Here is a 20,521-nt window from a genome sequence, read left to right as displayed (position 1 = left end):
TTAATTCCAAAAAGTTTCTCGACAGTCATTGGGCATTTGGGCTCGAGTCCAAGGGTAAGTGGGTCATATCAACAATTTTGGTATAATAGATACCACACGTAATTTATAGATAGTAACAAATGTTCTTATTGTTGCTAATAGACAATCATTCGATCTTATTGCATAGATCGTTCTTTGCCAATATGTTTCCAAATTCATAAATGTGTGTCCATCTAAAATTTTGACCTATAAACAAGGTCTCGGTTGATGCTTTCGGGAAGAGAAAAAGTAGGGTAGAAGCTTGTTTTCTTATAATTTGTTCCCATAACTATCAAATGTCAAAAACATTGGTCTTCCCATTATTTTTACGCAATGGGATCACAAATCACAACAATATACTTTTGTATCACTAAAGTACAACCATCACCGAGACTAGAAATCTATATTTCTTCAGCATTACGTTGTTCATGCCTCAAACTTTGCCACAAATCTCATACTCTTGAACCCATAAACTGCTGTACAAACAAAAAAAAAAAACAATACAATTTTAAAGGACTTAACATGAATATATGACTCTCTCTATTAAATATATATATTGATGTTTCTTTTTAATTTAATGCCAAAACAACGACCTATTACCAAAAGTAGGAAAATGAGGTTTTCCTCATCAAGTCATATAACTTTTTATAAATTTATGATGTTAGGTGAGTAGTACAACACCATATGCGATGTGATACTATTCATTAACATCCGAATTTGGTTTTAAAGTAATTTCCTTTGTACAAATCGGTCCTTCAAGTTTTGATTATTTGTACAAGAAACACAAGGAGGGAGTTAATGGTAAATTTACCTTGACTCCTGGTGGGGTGTTTCCGGGTTTAGCTGTGGTGGTGCTCCCAAAAAGGGTAATACCAGAAGAATTGAACTTGTTCTTCTTTTCTGCAGGTTTTAGGATTTGGAAAGAGCACATTAAAGTCTCATCGACACTCATCATAGCCCCTGCATTGTCAAATTCCCCACAATAATTTGGTGCAGAAAACACAGTTACAAGTTGTCTGTTAGCAAAAAACTCGTACCCATCTTCCACCACCTGAAAAAACCAATCTAAATTACACCACAAATATCTCTTCAAAAGCTACATTACATAAAATAAAAAGGGTTAAACGCTTATTTATGCAACAACAATGTTTCAAACTTTTAACCAATTTATGCAAACAATGCTCAACCTTTTCACCAATTTATGCAACAACTTTTTAAACTTTTACCTATCTATGCAACAAATTTTCAAACTTTTACCAATTTATATAACCATTTTTCACCTTTTTACCAATATATACAACAATCTTTCAATCTTTTTACCCATTCATGCAACAATGTGTCACCTTTTTACCAATTTATGCAACAATGTGTCACCTTTTTACCAATATATGCAATGATAATTCAACTTTCTACCAATTTATGCAACAATATTTCACCTTTACCAACTTATGCAACATTGTTTCAACTTTTTACCAACTTATACAACAATATTTCACCTTTTTACCAATTTATGCAACAACGTTTCACCACTGAACAAAATATAAGTACTATGTTGCATATTTTGGTCCTATAATGAATCGTGATTCCAAATTTCATCCAAAAGACCACATTGTTTGCATAAAGAGTAACATGATTAGCACTTAACCCTAAACAAGAATATAATTATAAATATAAAACTCATCATACCTGGTGAGCACGACAAACAAGATCAAGATCATGTTTCTCTAAAAACTCAGTGACAATATCAGCACCAAAAGTATACGAAACTCCACGATCATTCATACCCCAACCCTTAACATCAACACAAGGATCCGACCACAAAAGATCACATAACAAACCACTATCGGGTATATCAGTAGGCCTTCTTAAGTTTCTTATCTGATCCAGATTATTTAAGTCAGGTGAAAGGCCACCATGCATACACAAAATCTTTTCATCAATGAGAGCAGCCACAGGCAAGCAATTGAAGCAATCTGAAAAGGTCTTCCATAATTTCACATTGAATCTTCTTTTGCATTCATCATAGAATCCGTATATACGGTTTATTGAAGCACATTCATGGTTACCACGTAAGAGGAAGAAATTATTTGGGTATTTTATTTTGTACGCGAGGAGAAGACATATTGTCTCTAGGCTTTGTTTGCCTCGGTCAACGTAATCACCAAGGAACAAGTAATTGGCTTCAGGAGGTAATCCGCCATACTCAAAAAGACGTAGAAGATCTGAATATTGACCATGGACATCACCTGATAACCATTGAAGAAGTAAAAAAAGAAAATCTAAAATCAGAGACTCCGTATTTTACATACATCATGAACTTGTAAGAGTTGACCAGATTCAGATTTAGTCCACCTCTTAACATCAATCAGAAAGCAATACAAATTTAACATTTTTGTTGTTGTTGTTGTACTATCGATAGGGAAGTAATTCTAATCGTTTGTTTATGGGCATCTAAAATACAAAAATTGAACTTCAATAGCTCATTTGATTGTGTAATCAAATGGATAAATAGATGACAAAATAACGTAATTGACAACCGGAAAACAAAACCTTAGAACTCGCACGATCTTAACAAAAGGATTTGAAGTAAATCGGGAATCCCATTGAACAAAAAAGGAAATCGATCAAATACAGAAACCTAAAAGGGAAAATGAAACAGATTATAATAATAATAATAAAAGAACAAGAAGAAGAAGAAGAAATACCACAAATCTTTATGGGCGCTTCGATTTCCAGCAAATTAGGCTGTTGCAAGAAAATCTCTTTAGAAGCAACACAAAGTTGCTTGATTTCTGGCTCAGTGAGTTGCACCTGTTTACCAGGTTTGCCTCTAACTTGAAGCAGCCTCTGAATTATATCATCGAGAACAGCCTGCTCCATATGTGGATAATCGGAGAAGAGAAGATGGGCTTTGGATGAAAGATTGAAAGAGAATCTTAAAGACCTAACGGGAGAGTAACAAGAGAGCAAAAGAGGAAATTTTGGTTAGTACAAACACAAAAGGTCAATGAGCGGGGGGTTGGAGCGACCTGGAAGGGTGTGGACGTAGTAGACGTTGTGGTTGTGGCCCCAATCTCGCTTTGAATGGCGTGTCTTATGTGTGTGCGCACGGTGACTTTGCGTGGCAATATGTGTATAATAAATTAATTTATTAATTAATTAATATGTTTAGTATGTGACACATAAATTTATAGGGGCTAATGGCCAAAGCATCTAAAGTTGAAAAGTTATTAATTAAAATGGCAACATTCGACCACATGTCTTATTTTTTCGGATTTAATATAATAATGATCATATGATTTATACAAAATTAGGTGGTTGGTCTATACGGTTTATCAAAATATACTGATTCGGTATGACTATTACATAGTTTCAAAAACTAACATGCACAATCCTTTTGGTCAAAGCCGTCTTAGTTTACAAGTTAGTAAACAAAAGTGCCCCTCACATAAGGGGCAAATTCTCCATTCAACATTGTCATGTCATCTATTCATATAGTGGTTCGTCATTTTGTTTTCATTACACGTCCCTCAAAGTTCTTTCATCAAGTTACTCTCTTGTGAGAAAATGATTTTCAAAGCTGAGGACTTGGTCCTACGTTGAATACAAGCTAAAATCAAACAATGTAGTTGACATTGTGACACGTTAGGGCAAACAGTTTGACCAAAGACCTCAAGAAGGCATACAGTAAGCACAAGCTTGAATTACACTCATTTTTGCTAAGTGTTGCTTCCCGATTATGCTAAAATTGTCCTGCCTCCAAACTTTCATGATTGGTTGATCCTTACTTGATAGATTTTGATGTAGACATTGGGATTACTGAGGAATCTAGACTCTAATTATTATGGTCACCGTGATTATGAAACTAGACTGACTTAGTGTTATATACATTTAGGTCATTGAAAGTGCTCAGGCGAGGTTCTGCCCAAATTCTGAGGCCTCCACTTATATCAGGTGAGTTCATAGTTACTTTCATCTTACACATAAATATGAATTATATAGATAATTACATGCTTGTAAGCTTAGTATCTATGTAGAGACTATTATATGTTAGATAAGATATTATGAGATGATATTTAATTGATTTAATTATATACGTATTATACACTTATGAATATGTATTGGATAGTAACAGGTGATGGTAGATAGGAGATGATAGATAAATAATGGTATATAAGTGATGATAAATAGGAGATGACTAGGAGATGCCCTGACCTTGACTTGCGATGTTGCGATGTAGTCATCTATCAGAGTATAGATAACGACCACTGACTAATCTAAACAAATTTGTAACACCCTGATCCTCAGGTATTAATAATGACATTTCGTTTTGGATTTTTGGAAAACCTACTCGGCGAGTTGGCCTCTCTACTCGTCGAGTAGTAGCAGGTTTAGGCGTGAGGTTTAATGATCTACTCGCCAAGTCCATTAGGGTACTCGACGAGTAGATGCTGGAAGATAAAACCCTAGATTCCAGGGTCGTGCGCCATATTTAAAGGGTCATTAGCCTCCCTTTTCCTCTCCTTTACAACTCTATACCTCCTTAAAACCCTGATTTGAGTGTGAGTGTGTTCTTTGTGATTTTGAAGCTTGAAGGAGGGATTTGGTGAAGGAATCACTTGAGGAATCAAGCTAGAAGAAGCAAGGGCTCGTGGGGATTCTAGATCTACTTTTGTGGAACACTTTCTGAAGGTATTAAGCTGTCTCTTTGCTCATTTCCACCCAAAACCCTCTTGTGCATGGATTCTAAGAAAGGGCTTTTGTGTTTAAGCCAAGATCTGAAGTTGTAACTTCAGATCTGAACTCCTTTTGGCCTTAAGATGCATAAAGTTATCAGTTGAGCTTAGCATGTACCTTCTCTCAAGTGTATGACCCCATTTCAAGCTTAGATTTGCTATTTTAGGGCCTTAAAGCCTTGCATGCACGTAAAGTTTGCAACTTTACGTGGAAAGCATGCCTCAGGAGCCTAGATCTGTAGTTTGGAAGCTTTGCATGGCTCAAAAAGGGTCTGTATGGCTTGAGGTCTGATAGGACTCGACGAGTCACAGGGGGTGACTCGGCGAGTCATTTGAAGGCAGGCATGGACTCGACGAGTTGGATGAACAACTCGGCGAGCCCGATGAATATTGCCATGAACTCGGCAAGTTGGATGAACAACTCGGCGAGTCGGATGAAGATTACCTAGAACTCGGCGAGTTGAAGGAACAACTCGGCGAGTCGAGTAAGATTTGCCCAATGGTTGGATGTTCGTAGACGTGTCGAGTGGCAAGCAAGGAAACTTGACAAACGACCTTAGACTATCGATTAAGACCGCATGAACTCGACGAGTCACCTCGATGACTCAGTGAGTAGATGTTATTCTGGGAAACTCGGCGAGTCACTAGTTGTACTCGGTGAGTTAGGGTCAACATGGACCGTTGACTTGATCTTGGTTGTAGTTGACCAGGATGGACTTTGGGAATATAACTGAATATTATATGACACTTTTTAGGCAGTTGCGTGGAGCAGCCCGTGGGGTACATTTGGTCGCAAAGTGTCAGTTCAACATTCGTGACAGGTGAGTCTTCTCACCATACCTATGGGTCTAAGGCACCAAGGTCGGCCCATTATGTGATTATGACATAGGTGGTAGACATTCTGTGTTCTGTCATGTGATTGCATGTTATGTACGAAGATCCCGAGGGGAGCCCGTGGCATTGGATGTAAGACCATATAGGGTAGCCCATGGCAGTCCTAGGTGAAGACCATGTGGGGTAGCCCATGGCATTGGATGTAAGGTCATGTGGGGGAGCCCATGGCAGTCCTAGGCAAAGACCATGTGGGTTAGCCCATGGCATTTTCACAGGTTTCATGTATGCATGGCTTACGTGATATATGTGTAGCTTTTATAGCTAACAGGATATATGATATGTGGTTTGTATGTGTGTGTGGTATGCTCTGGGAAACTCACTAAGCATTTCGCTTACAGGTTGTTGATTGTTTCAGGTACTTCAGAGCTGAAGGGCAAAGGCAAGGTGTGATGATGTGGCGTGCACTCTACCTTTCTGTTTGTGTGATGGGACTATCTGATGTTTTCAAAAGTACAATGAAATTGTAATAATTGTGATTTGGGAAACAAATGGTTTGGAAATTTATGAATTATGGGAATTGTTTGAGTAATTAAAAATGAAAAAAATTTCTTGATAAAAATTGGGTCGTTACAAAATCATGTGGAAACACCGACATGCTCATAACCTGTATGTAATGAATTACGAGTTCAAACGATGTAATAACTAGGTATTCATGTGATGATACGCTAACCCTTACTAGACACGTATTGGGGGAGTAATCCCCAAAACAATACAGACTATGTTATGTAGGCGATGATCCTTAGGAAAAGCCCTTAGCAAAAACATATAAGGAAATACAATGTAGGCGATGATAGGTAAATGTGATGTAAGAGATAACCCTTAGGATATATCCTTAGGGAAAAATAAATAGTAAAACGGGGATGAGTAATTGGGTTAATTGTTTGATAACTAAACATATTAACTATATTATTGTAGGTTGAAAACCCTATGTACTCACCAGGTTTCCCAACCTGACCCACTCAGTTTATTTGAATTACATGTTATTAAATAAATATACTCGGATAATGATGTATGAGAGATTAAAGGAAATGTAGACCGTTAGAATATTGAGACATTGTAAGTATCCGTTTACGCTTATGTTCCTATATTGATTATGATATCCTGAGTTTTATAAATAAAACATGTTTCTCTGAGAATGCTTTGATAATATTATTATCATGTTTTTGGGACAGATTCTGCATAATTAATATTTTTAAAATAACTCTAATTTAATAAGCACAAACAAATCGGTCTTTTTTGCCGTAAAAATAGGGTTGTCACAGTTGGTATTAGAGCATTAGTTTAAGCGAACTAGGAGTTTGTAGGATTTCTAGACTAAAATTTAAAATGTTAAGCAATGATTGTGAGATGTATGTCAATTATATTTGAGGCATACACCTGAATTGACACAAGTACTAGCTTATTTTAGGATAAGATACCTAGTTTGCTTTTATGTTCTAAATGGGTTGTATTATAGCATGCCTTAGGAATACTTAAATTACTATTACATGACTAGATTAAGGGTCTATTGCCGAATATAACTTAGCATAAAGAAATTTTATGTGTTCAGGCTTCTAAATGTTTTATTATGGCATTAGAATTAGCATATAACTTTTTGGAGTGATAAGGAGGATGATGTATCAAAAACCCTCCCATATTTATATTCTCATCTCGGTACACTAAACGCCTACTTTGGTATATAGAACGTCATGATGAGGACACATAGTGGTTTAGGAAACGATAACGGAAACCGTCAGCTTGAACCCGTGTATTCGATCGTGCACCTGGAGCAGTACCAGTAATTGAACATGTCACAATGGCAATGATTAGGGCTCTGTTAGCATAACAAAGGGAAGAATGAGACAACTCATTCTAGAAAATAGAAGATAGCCTATTGTGCCTGTCATACGGCCTGAGCTTAATGAGGAGCAATTTGAAGAAGGAAATTACAGTAGGACAGTGAGTCATTTAGAAACCCAAGTGGTTAGAAGGAATAACCTTGAGATGGGGATTGGAGGAAAAGGATGAAAATACAAGGACTTTATGGCTGCCAAACCACCAAGTCTTTTTGGAAGCCCAAATACAACAGAGATTACCAACTGGATCTTTGAGATGGAGATGGTATTTGAGAGCAGCAACTACAACAACAAGCAGAGGATTACCCTTACAGTCTGACAGCTAAAGACTGGAGTATTGAACCGGTGGACGTTGTTAGCCAATACCATGCCTAAAGGAGAGGCTGATAAGATGTCGTGGGAAGAATTCCTTGTGTAGTGAGGAATATTGACTATAATTATTGTTGGATTAGATGTCTAAGCCCATAACTATTATTGGTATGTACTTGACCCGAGAGTAGCATGGTCCATTTGGGTTGCATATCATCAGGACAATTTGTTAGGATGGACTTTTGAGAGAAGGTTATTTATGGTTTATTAATATATTATAAGTTATAATATATTAATATGAAATCATATGTTTTAATTAGTATCGATCAAGAATTAATTTGGAATTAATTTAGTGATCAAAAGAGACTAATTAAATCTATGGGGACTAATTATGATAATTAGTTATATTTATATGTGTTGGGCTTATGACCCATTTTGGACCAAGTTTATGTATGGATACATAAAGAGTTGGGCCACATGAACCATGGATCATAAAACCCATGGGTATGGATTATGGGTTTTACCCATAACCCTTGGAATCCTACATATAAATAGGTTACTCCATAGCCAAAATCACCACTTCTTTTCTTAGAGAAATATGGAGGTGTTTTGGTGCATGGAATTCTCTCTCAAGAGCCACCTTTGTCCTAGGTGTGTTTTGATTCCATTTGAGGCATTTCATACTATTGGTGCTAAGCTCTTAAGGCCAAATACATCAAGACTTCAAGCCACATAAAAGGTATGTTTCCCTGACTAGTATATTATATGGTTTATGTCAAATGCATGCTAGTTATAGGTTTAATGCCTTGGAAACCATTTGCATGTATAATTAGTGAAAACATAGATCCAAGGTATTTAGGGTTGTATGTGCACCATAGGATGTTGTATTATACCAAAACCCAACAGTGGTATCAGAGCCATGGGTTGTTTTCTACTATATTTGATGCAAATGTATTTTTTTTCAAGTTGATGAAAAAAAAAGAAAAAAAACATGAAGTTTGTCAAATTTTATGATAATTACTTGATTTTATGAAAAACTAATTATTTGTAAAATTTGAGTCACTTTAATACAAGAGTTGAATTAGGTCAATTTATTAAAAGATAGAATGATATGATTATTTTATTTGTTTTAAAAGTTTGATCTAAGTGGTTTTAAGGAGTTACAAATTTTGTCATAAAATTTTGGAACTCAAAAGTTTTTTTTAAAGTTATGATCTTAAGAGTTTTGAAACTTCCATAAGTTATGGATGTGAAATGTCTCATTTATTAACTCTTTAGGTTATGAAGTCCAAGAGTCTTCAAAGGATAATTGTCAAAGTTTCAAGGTTTGTATTAGTTTATATGATTATCTAATTTCTTGAAAATTGTTGATGTGAATTATCTTTACTTATGAGTTTAATCTAGATCATAGAAAAATTAATTGATTATTGTGTTAATTGGAATATTTGATCTTAATGGTTTTTATGAACTCCATAACTTGTCCTCAAGTTATGGAAAGTGAAGAGTTTTTCTTTTTAAAGTGCCATTAAGTCCCATAGGTTATGAAAATAAAAGAGTCTCTATTTTTAATGTCATCATTAAATGATTTAATGTCTTCCATAACTTGTCCTCAAGTTATGGAACTTGAATTTTTTTTCATTAAACCTTAATTAAACTCATAAGTTATGAAAAAGCCAAGAGTTTTGAAAGGTTTCAAAACTTGTCCTCAAGTTTTGGAATTTGTAAAGTTACCCCCCATGTATACTTTAATTCCAAACTAGACCTTAGAATTTTAAAAGTTAAAATTCAACCTGTAACACCGAAAATTTCAAACAATTTTTCATTTAAAATAGTCGTTTAATTCTTAGAAACACTTGTTTAAAATCTCATTCATAATCGAATTACAAAACATGACTCCATTTTCACTTGTATAGAAAACCAGGATCCTCAAAACATGACACTTTCTCTGGTGTGTACAATCAAGCCGGTGCCGTCCCGTGATCCTGAAAGAAACCTGCAACACATACATAAAACAAAACACTGTAAGCACGAAGCTTAGTGAGTTCCCCAAAATACCACACATAACACATATTAGCCACTCGAGGCTATAACTCTGTGGGTCCGTGGACCCTGCTCTGTGAACCCTCTGGTTCTAACTCTGTGAACCTTCCGGTTCTAACTCTAGGAACCCTCCGGTTCCAACTCTGAAAACATGCACAACATAAATCACATAGAAATAATGCAGTACAACACATAACATACATAGAATACAAATACTCTATCACATAACTCTGGTTACCTACTCAAGGTAAAGTATAGTGAGAAGACTCACCTGGCAAGCAGAAAGCAGATATCCCCACACTTGAATCTCGAACTCGCCACCGCCTAACACGTAAGGCATATACTCTCATGAATATAACTCTCAAGACTAGAATCAACCCTCTCATGGCACCCTCTTAAGGGTAAAAGACTATTTTACCCCTCTCTTGGCCCAAAGGCCACATCGCTGACCAAGCCCTAAAAGTCAACGGTCAACTCATGGTCAAAGCCAAAGTCCTCAGTCAAAGTCAACCCTCCTGGTTGACCCTGCTCGCCGAGTCAACCCGTCGACTCGTCGAGTTCCCATGCTCAGAACTTCCCCAGTTCGCGACCTAACTCGCCGAGTCACCCCGCGACTCGCCGAGTCCAACAACTTTGAGTCCACTCACACACAACTCATCGAGTCATCCTTTGACTCACCGATTCTCGACTCAACCAGAAAATATTGGGACTCTTCAACAAGACTCGCTGAATCCAAGAACAGACTCGCCGAGTCTAAGGCTATCATCAATCTACTCGTCGAGTTATTCATACAACTCGCCGAGTTTCAGACCATCTTCATCCGACTCGCCGAGTTGTTCTTCCAACTCGTCGAGTCCCAGCTCATCTTCAAGCAACTCGTCGAGTTCACCCATGTGACTCGCCGAGTACCCCCGGTCTGAATCCATACAGAAGCATTCCAGACCATGCAATTGATCCAAAACATAGATATAGCCTCCTACAACTCATCCATCACGTAAAGTGGCAAACTTTACGTGAATCCCAAGAGATCTATGCATTTTGCACATTGGGCTAGGGTTTGGGACATGATGGCTCCACAAAACATTCCAACACAGGGACTTTCATGCTCTCTGATCCTTCTCCATACCAGATCTGAGGTAGCAACCTCAGATCTAACCTCTAGACTCCAATTACATCCATAGACAAGTTCCCACAAACCCCAAAATGAAGAAACAACATAACAACAGCCCAAGAACGAGATATTACCTCCAAGGAACGCCCCAACTGCAATGAAACTCGAATCCAAGCAAAGCCCCTTTCTCCAAGCCTTCAAACTCCCAAAATTCTTCAACAAACACCTCCTTCAAGCTCCCAAATGAGATATGATCTCTCACACACGAAGGCTAAGGGTTTCTGGACTTGAGGATGAATAAAGAGGCTGAGGGTGGGCTGTTATGTTCTTTATATAGGGCTTAACCCCGGAAATTAAGGTTTTCTCCACTCAGCGCCTATTCGCCGAGTCCTCCTTACTGACTCGCCGAGTCGGCTACTTAACACGCGACCCAGTCGCGACTCTACTCGCCGAGTCCAACCATGGACTCGCCGAGTCACTCTTTCCCAACTTACTCTTTTAGCCCTTCTACTCTACTCTTGATATTTCGGGATGTTACACAACCCTTATACTTTAAATATTATAAGTTAATAATATTTATATATATGTATAAGAGTAAAGTCAATCTTACCGTTAGTAGGCCTCATTCACGAAGCCGGTCTATAAGGGGGGTATAAGGTTACTGCCTATAAAATGGCAGTTTAATGGGTGTCCACTCTCACCCACTGCTTCCTTGACTGGTGGAGGGTCGTTAGCCGAACGGGTAGGACAAAGACTATAATTCTCCCTTCATTAAAAGTATTAATGATAAATACTAAGTAACTAAACCTTTTATAAATACCCAATCTTAGTTACTTAGGAAACTTCAAAGGCTTTCTGTAATGCTTTCTGTTGCTGATGTCATTCCAGCTTTTGTCCTGATTGTAAAATATACTACTTTTAGTGTATCTCAAGTAATTAAAGAGTCACGTAAACAACCAAAAGCAATAAATCTGTGTTTTTTTTGTTAATGAACTATTAATGGTGTACCTGAATGTACCAAGTCTAGCAGTTGTGTATGTAGCTTGTCTAAGTAATTCATCAGAAAGATCATGTTCAAAACAATTTGCTTCACAAATCAGTAGAAGAAGAATGATGAATGTAGTACTAAGGTATGATAAAAGAAATGAGAATTAAGGAAGGGGTTATGAAGAATCAGAGTAAGATCAGCCTTACAAATCTATTGAGATGCAAACGGGGGAAGAGTTTGGCGGGGATTGGAATCTCTGTCCCCGCCCGACGGATACCCATTTAGTAAAACTTGTAATCAAACCAAGCCAATCACGATCTAACCAAGCTCAGCTAGTTTATACTTAAAATACTCGAGAATTAAAGCGTTGTTTTCTAGTAGTGGTTATATGTAATTTTGTTTCCCAAATTACTTTAGCACCACTTTGCAATGTACACTAACGAGAATTATGTAAATGTTTGCAGATCAGTTGCACACAACAAATAGTAAATTAATGAACTATTCTTTAGTTAGTATACAAATTTTGTTTGAATATGTAAAATGATGAAAAAGAACATTTTTACATAGTATTGGTATATTTGTTGTTTTACATAACAGTTCCTCTTTTATTATTTATACTCTTATAAAATTTTATATCAAGATTCAAAGGTGGTAAAAGTGTAAAACAAGTAGTATTCGTATGTGCAGCAGCATCGATTTGAACGGTCAAAAAAGTTTTTTTAGTATGTATGCTTTGAAGCTGCTTAGTAAGTTTATGAAAAAAAATAAAAATAATAATAATAATAAAGAATATCGGCAAAGACGCATGTAGGGAATAAACATTTTCTGGTGCTTTGTATAAGGCATAAGATGAGCAGTACAATATAAAACTTACAGATCAACTTGTTAATGTAGTTGTGATTAAGAACTTAAACAAGTATAGTCAGTCTTATTTTACTTTTTGGAAGAAACAAAACCTCCAAATCCCATCAGGGTCCACCTCGATTTCCTCCTCTACTGCCTTCTCTTTCTGTTAAAAAAACACAACACGTCCTTCCTGCATTACTATTTATTTCCTATTATCTTTATTATATAACTTTTATTAAGTGGGGCCACAAAAGTTGGTGAAAATTATATTACCTTCTTTTCTTTTTTCCTTTCTCGCCTTTGACGCTTCTTTTCCTCCTCTTCTTGCTGTTGTTTTAAGATCCGGTCATCAAAATCTGTTTTTTATATAATAACATCAGCTACCAAGTCTTCACAAAATGGATATGGTGAGGGTATTCATGTCTTTTGCACTGACTGAATCCATCCCTATCCCTTTCTTTCATCACCTTTTTGGGTGGGACAGAATTGTAATTTTTTATTTTGTCTCTCATTTACATTTTTTAATAAAAGTGGGTCTGACCTTGCATTCTCTTTGCCATGATCCAACCTCTCCTGGTGGAGCTATCCCAACACAGGCACCATTTGATGTGATACCTGCAGCTGAAGGCGGACCTGCCATGGGTGGTGGCACAGGAGTTGCCACCACATGTGCCACCTGGACTGCTTGCGTGCCCATTGGCGATTCTAAAATCCCAGATTTTAGCCCTTTTGAAGTAAAAATGATTGTGAATGAATCAAAATTAACTTGGAACTATGTCAGTGTCAGAGTAAGTAATTTGCAAAAATCCACCGAAAAGAAAACTAAACACAACTCAAGATCTTAGCTTTTTCCCCCTTTGAATATGTGATGTCGTATTTACCTTACAACAAATTAACAATGATCTAAAAAACACTATTCTATTTAACATTTTCATCTTCCTATGCCAACAGATAATCATCTCTAACCAGTTTCAGTTTCATATTTAGATGATAAAGTAACTTCATATAATAAATACTATATATCATATATTCAACATTAATTATATATGCAATAGTTCTGTGGCTTCTGGCTGAGGTGTTGTTTGTTCTTCAATAATCGGTTCACATTTCTTCTCAACACCCCCTTCAGTTTTATTGTTAGCTTCAGGCAGTGGCAGAGGCGTAATAACCACATGTGGTGCTGGATCTGTTGGAATAGGAGCATTTGAAGCCACTATCTTTTTTTCCTCTGAACCTGGTAGGGCAAGCCTTGCACTGCACCATTATAGATGAATGCTTCATTATTTAAACCATTAAAAAAATAAAAAATATATATGTGGATAGATTCATGTACCTTGCAAAAGCACTAGCAAAGTTTTTATATTCAGCTCTCATTGGACATGCATTATAGCTTGGTTTACTTTTTGTGCAAAAAACCTTTCCAAATGTAATCATCTGGTAGTGTAGCTCATATCTATCAAAGAAGCACATATTAGTGATTATCTTTTTATATTTTATGACGTATGTATAGTTACAAACTTACAATGTCAATTGATCCAACTTGCACAGTCTGGGCCAAAGATATTTCTGAATGGAATGCAACACTGGATACATCTCAAGTAGATGCAGTTGTAGGGACTCTGGTTGTGGTTACAGAGGAACCCACCCCGGTCTCACTGCTATCCTCCCAACATTTGTGTCCACCTGGCAAACATGATATCATGAATATGTAAGAGTAAGACTTCACTAACATGTCAAATTTTATAAAGTTTCATTTTTTGAAGTTTGAACATTAACTTACACGGAAGGCAAGATGATGAAGTGTCAATAGACATTGCCTGCTTTCTCAAGCTGTCCCAGTTCATTGCTATATTTCTTTCATCCTCAGCTATCCGATTTTTTTTCCTTGGACATATTTTCCTCTGCCCCACTTGTTGATTCTTTAGATCTTCTGCTTCTGAACTTGACCCTGAGCTTGACGTATTTGCCCCTGCCCCGTTTGGTGGTTCTTGAGAAACATTCAGCTCCTTTGAGTTTGCTTCAACTTTGATTGGCATTCCTTCAAGAATGACGGATTCCTGTTTTTTGGCATCATTTTCATCATGTGCAGTTGTTAGATTATCCACTTCTTGTTTTTGGGTACCATTTTCACCATGTGCAGTTGTTAGATCTTCTGCTTCTGAGTTTGACCCTGAGGTTGACGTATTTGCCTCTGCCCTACTTGATGGTTCTTGAGAAACATTCTGCTCCTTTGAATTTTCATCAACATTTTATGATGTCTTTTTTCCTCTACTACTTCTAAGGGTTTTTCACATCCCCCATCTTGGAAGATAGTTTTAAGGGGGAATTTTGCTGCAAGAGCCATGAAGGCAGAACTGCATAAATTATAAGAAAGACAAAGCCCATATGTTGTTATTATTAGCAGGTTTTATTTCTAAAGGTAAATCAGACAACACAAACCTTGAAAGATGATTCGAAACATTCTATGTGAGAAATACACCAAACACCGAATCAACAACAGATCCTTTCCATCTTGAAAATCGTCTATCTCCTGAAAAAGGTAAAATTTAAATAAAGTCTTTTATGAATATTTTTTATTTTAATCTGGCTATAGATGATATATATATATATATATATATATATATATATATATATATATATATATATATATATATATACCTTGAACAAGATGCATACGCGCAATGAATGAATCAGCACACCCACGAAACACTCTTCTTTCATTTCCCACCATTTTTCTTTATCTTTTTCTAGATTCTCGCCACCACCATCACCACCACCACCCTCACTCCCTTCCTTCCCCATTAGTAACCTCCAAAGCCTGCCTGTTTCTGGATCCAGGTCAACTTTAGGGCATTGAATTCTTTTCTTTATAGCCTCAAATGGAATAATGGCATCACTACCTCTGTATAAAACAAGTTCATTTTCTCTTTTCTTTTTTCATCATAGATATGCATATGCTGTAGCTTATATGTAACATATTCAACTGAAACTTCATCTTTCTCCACCCTCCATCCACTTAATGCACCCTGTTGCTATGTCAAAATGTCAATGCCAATGGATGTGACATTTGTTTCTTATAACATTCTTCTCTCAATCTTCAGAAACTTAACTTATTGTATGTAATTTATAAACCAGTTTTTTAAACACAACTTACATTATTATTCTCCTCAGTAGTAATCTCCTCAACATCCAAACTAAATTCCAGAACAACAGATGCTGCTTTTTCCACCGTATCTTCACTCTGTATAATGATGGTATTGTTTGTTAGATCAGTAGACATGTCCTTATCCTGCAAATACCAGCAAATAATATAAGAGAGAGAGAGAGAGAAGTAAGCATGAATAAGGAAGTCCTTGAGATTCATGAAATAGTAGAATTCTAGAAGAAATACCAGACTGCATCGACAATGACAACCAGCAATAAAACACAATAAACTCTCTTCTCTCTCTTTTTGCTCGTTTTTCTTTTCTTTCACATTTACTGTTCAGTCTTGTCGCGCACACACACACACACACACCATCTGGGAAGTAGGACGACGTGAACGATGGTGGAGGTGATAGTCGACGGTGGCTGGTTTAGGGCTTTTAGAGAATATGAGATATTTTTGTTCAGAGAGAGAAAGTGGAATCGATGAGAATATAAGCTTCGGTTACTGTATACCAAAAAAACCAATGTAAGCTTGAATGAAAGTAGAATCGATAAGAATGTAGAGAGCCCCAAATTGAAACCTTGTCCAGTAGAATCGATTTGAGAGTGAGTGTTGGATTTATTGCTTCCCTTTCCCGGTTCGCTTACCCTTTAGTTACCCTAGTCGATCGATTCAAGCTTTCACGAAAAACCCTAGGTAGCAACTGATGGAGACAAAAAGGATGGGGCGAAGATAGGATTGGATCCAATTTCAAAGAGTAACAGCAGATTTCACTGAAAACCCTTTCCCGGTTCGCTTTCAATAAAAAACCCTAGGTAGCGACCGAGAGAGACAAGAGGGAAAGGAAGAAGCGTCGATAATCTGGGCAAGAGGGAAAAAAGAAAAAGATGTGGGATTTTTAATTTTTTAGGATTTCATTCCCCCCCCCCCCCCCCCCCCCCCCCCCCCCCCCCGCGGATGGATTCCATTAAAAATTATAAAATGACATCTTTAGACGACACACGCTTTATTATAGGTGCCCTCCGTGTTTTTATTTTTCTTCGTTTAGACACTAATTTAAGGGCACGCAATAATGCGCGACATAAATCCTTAAATTTTTTGAAGAGACGACACTTTTTTAATGTCACTCCCTTTTGCGTAATATAAATCAGTGAGTGTCGTTGTTTGCACGTCGTAAAAGGGTCTTTTTCTTGTAGTGAATGTTGGTGTAACTATGATGGTTGGTTCGTTGAAGGTTGTCTAAGTAAACATATAAGCTGATAAAGTTTTCTTCGTGGTCACTATCTGAGAAACTAATCTTCAAGCAATCATAATATTAATTACGAATGATCCGAAGTAAGCAACTAACTACATGTGATACCATTTATATATAAAGAACAATCTTTTAGGTGTCTGAAATGTGTGTTAGTGATTTCATAATGTCACATCTATATACATTGTTGACTATCGTCCTTTAGGACTTTATCAATCGAGAATGTATGAAGCTCCGAAATAAATACTAAATGCTCTATTCCAAAGATTGTGGTCATTTTTCAAAAAAATTATAAGTTGGTTATTATCAACTAGGTGTAAGACCCATGTATTACATGAATTCATTTTAAAGAAAAAAAAAATATAAAATTCCAAACATTTGAGAAGTTTGAATTTATAAGAAAAAAATAGAAAAATATTGAATTCTTAAAATTAAATTGTTTGTTTTTCTTTTAAATTAAACAAATAATTTAGATAAATAAACAAAATAAACTAATTAAACTTTAATTTAGAAAATTTGAAATTAGAAGGAAGTCAATTAATGAAATTGATATGCATTTATTATTACATTTATTTCAATTATTATATTTAAATATTACGTGGAAATTAATTAAATGAAAAAACCCATAAAATCAGGGGCGGATTTAGGGGCTTCCGGGGTGGCACTGGCAACACCTAAATTTTCCGGCCGCAGTGGAAAAATTTTCGAAATTTTTTAAATTTTTTATTTTTTCTACTATCGTGCAATCCCTAATCTTCCCGTGCAACCCCTATTATGAAATCCTGCACCCCCCCTGCATAAAATACCATGTGGAAAAAAATTAATTGAAAATAACCACACAAAATGATATGTGGCCAAATCAATAAGAATATGACATATGGTAAAAATTATTTATTACGAAAGATTTATTTAATCTACCCTAATAAATAAGAATGATTTTGACACATGTCATTCTCTCATTTAATTGGCCACATGTCATTTTGTCATAATTTTGAGATATATTTATTTTTCACTTGTCATTTATTTCATTTTTCATTTTTAATTAATCATAAATTTAGTTTCCATAAATTAAACCTACCATAACTATTAATTTTAAATTTTAAACTTTAAATTTCAATTTCAATTTCAAATAAATTTACAGTTTAAACCTTTGTGTTTAACATTTTGTTATAGTTAATAATTTTAATACACGAGTTTGATAACTAAATACATAATTAATTTTTTTTTTTTTTTTTTTTTTTTTTTTTTTTTTTTTTCATGTTTCGGTCATATTTAACATTTTCTTTTAATCACTGTATAAACTAGTTTATAATAATCGTAAACACCTTAACGATGAAAATTAATTAGTTAACCCTTTGGGTATCGGAGAAGGAAGTCGAACATCAACCACCGCCAAACCCCTCTTCTCTCTCTCGCCGTCGCTGTGGAAAAGAGTCGAATATATTGGGAACAATTCGTCAGTGATCAGTTAGCCATGTCTAGTAACCTATTCCAAGGGCTTCCTCCCCCATCGGCACGGCCGCCACCGCCTCCTCCCCCGCCAGAGCAAGCGGCACCACCGCCGTTGGATCCTGCCACCACCAAAGTTTCTCCAACTCCACCAGCCCGTGCTCTCAAGAGTGCCCTTAAACGTTCCAATCCTCCCGACTCCGGACCTCAAGGTATAGTACGAATTTCTTTAGAACATTTTTAGGGTTCGAAACGTTGATGCTATAAACGATTTTTTAAATTAAGTAGATATTAATTTATTTTGTTCGAAACGTTGATGCTAATGTATAAATTCGTTGATTTGCTGGTTATGGGTTTTCAGCTCCTGCCCCAAAGAAAAGCTTGAGGTTTAAAACGATCGCCGACACTTCTGAAACCCAGGTCATAGATGCCATGAAGAAGATATGTTCACATATAAACAATGCTTCGAAATTCAACAAGGCATCAAAGCTTGCAATTCAGCTGATCCAGGCTGGAAGCGTTAAGCCTAGTAATAGTGACTACTTCTTTTCCATACTTGAAGCAGCGATGTCTTCACCAACAACCTGTAATGATCCACGGGTGAGGGCAGATTATCATGCTTTGTTCTTAGCTGCAGAAGACTTGAAAGAAGTAAGGAGTTTAAGTCCTTCTGATCTTTTCATGTTTATATGATCGTGAATTAGGACAATTGCAAGTCTAAATATATGATCATTTTGATTTGTAGATCTTTACTCAGAAGCAGCAGAAGCATTTGAGTCTATGGACTATAAGAGCGGTTATGGCAAATGATCTCTTCACTGATGATAGTTTCGTGGTATGCTCTTTTTTGACTTCATAATCAAAACTTCATATGTTTTACAGTTTCATGGTGTTGTTTCTTTAGTTTTCAAAGGCTTGTGGAAGGATCAAAGAAGCTATCTCAAATCTTCCTGTAGCAACAAAAGACGATGACATAGAAGAAGCTGCAGCCTTGAAAGATGATTCAGAAATGGTGGAATCAGATAGTCAGACAGAACAACATTCTTCCTCAAATCCTATGCCCGAATCAAGCATTAAGGAAGAGTCTGATCCCTTTGGATTGGACGCTTTGATTCCAAATGCATCAAAAAAAGATGAAAAAGTGAAAGCAAAATTGGATGCTGAATCAACAGCATCTAAAATAAGAAAGGAAGAAGATGATGAAGCAAAGAGATTCTTGAAATTAGAAAGAGCAGCATTGATTCTCTGTTTAGAGATTGCAGCAAAGCGTTATAAAATCCCATGGTTAGATTTTTTTTTTTTTTTTTTTTTTTTTTTTCTTAAATACGGTTTAGATCTTTTCACTTTTGCTTTTATATTTTTTAGGTATTATTTGGTTTTGGAGATGGAAATTAATGTCTGTGTTTATAATTATGTTGTTGCTTGTTGACAGGTGCCAAACAGTGATAGACATAACTGTGAAACACGCATTTGACAATGTAAGCCATTTTACATCAAAACAAAGGAATGCAATTGAGAAACTATGGGCTTCCATAAGAGAGCAACAAACTCGAAGGAAACAAGGGAAATCAGTATCTGGGAAACTTGATGTGAATGGTTTTGAGTGGCTGCAACAAAAGTACTCAACCGAAAAGATAAGCATACGCCATTCCGTTGGTGGCAATACTCGACGTGCGGAACAATGGCTTGGCTGATTCCATGGAATTTGTATTCCTATTCCGGTTCTTGTACTCTTTGTATCAAATACATCATCACAAGTACACCCCAATATTGGTATTGAATTAGTGGTTTTGGTTTTTCTGTCCAAATTCACTTTTTTGCCCACCTCTAAAACACTTGTTTAGATGCTTGGTTCATTTGGAATATGGTTTTATTTCCATACCAAAAAAACGTAC

At 36.3% G+C, this 20,521-nt stretch overlaps 2 protein-coding genes across 3 annotated transcripts; one reads left to right on the top strand and one right to left on the bottom strand.

Annotated features, from left to right (window-relative positions):
* Positions 1-268: 268 nt before the first annotated feature.
* On the bottom strand, positions 269-3,069 carry LOC145065771 (serine/threonine-protein phosphatase PP1 isozyme 3-like). Of its 2 annotated transcripts, none has more exons than XM_079012844.1 (4): positions 2,724-3,069; positions 1,705-2,264; positions 830-1,069; positions 269-491 (listed from the first exon to the last, which is right to left on the bottom strand). In XM_079012844.1, exons 1-4 carry the CDS (start codon positions 2,896-2,898, stop codon positions 471-473), a joined length of 996 nt encoding a protein of 331 aa, XP_078868970.1. In that variant the 5' UTR covers positions 2,899-3,069; the 3' UTR covers positions 269-470. The 2 variants fall into 2 exon arrangements, with proteins under 2 accessions (XP_078868970.1, XP_078868969.1); XM_079012843.1 differs by having other exon boundaries at positions 269-494; positions 2,724-3,067.
* Positions 3,070-18,506: 15,437 nt separating this feature from the next.
* Positions 18,507-20,482, top strand: LOC145070594 (nucleolar/coiled-body phosphoprotein). Its single transcript, XM_079017532.1, has 5 exons — positions 18,507-18,838; positions 18,988-19,277; positions 19,372-19,461; positions 19,531-19,910; positions 20,059-20,482. The coding sequence occupies exons 1-5, from the start codon at positions 18,652-18,654 to the stop codon at positions 20,318-20,320; spliced, it is 1,209 nt and encodes a 402-aa protein (XP_078873658.1). The 5' UTR covers positions 18,507-18,651; the 3' UTR covers positions 20,321-20,482.
* The last annotated feature ends 39 nt before the right edge of the window (positions 20,483-20,521 follow it).

This window comes from Lactuca serriola, chromosome 8 (assembly GCF_051521515.1).
Source record: "Lactuca serriola cultivar US96UC23 chromosome 8, Lser_US96UC23_V15, whole genome shotgun sequence".
Classification (NCBI taxonomy): Eukaryota; Viridiplantae; Streptophyta; class Magnoliopsida; order Asterales; family Asteraceae; genus Lactuca; species Lactuca serriola.
This window is presented reverse-complemented; position numbering and strand designations above follow the sequence as displayed.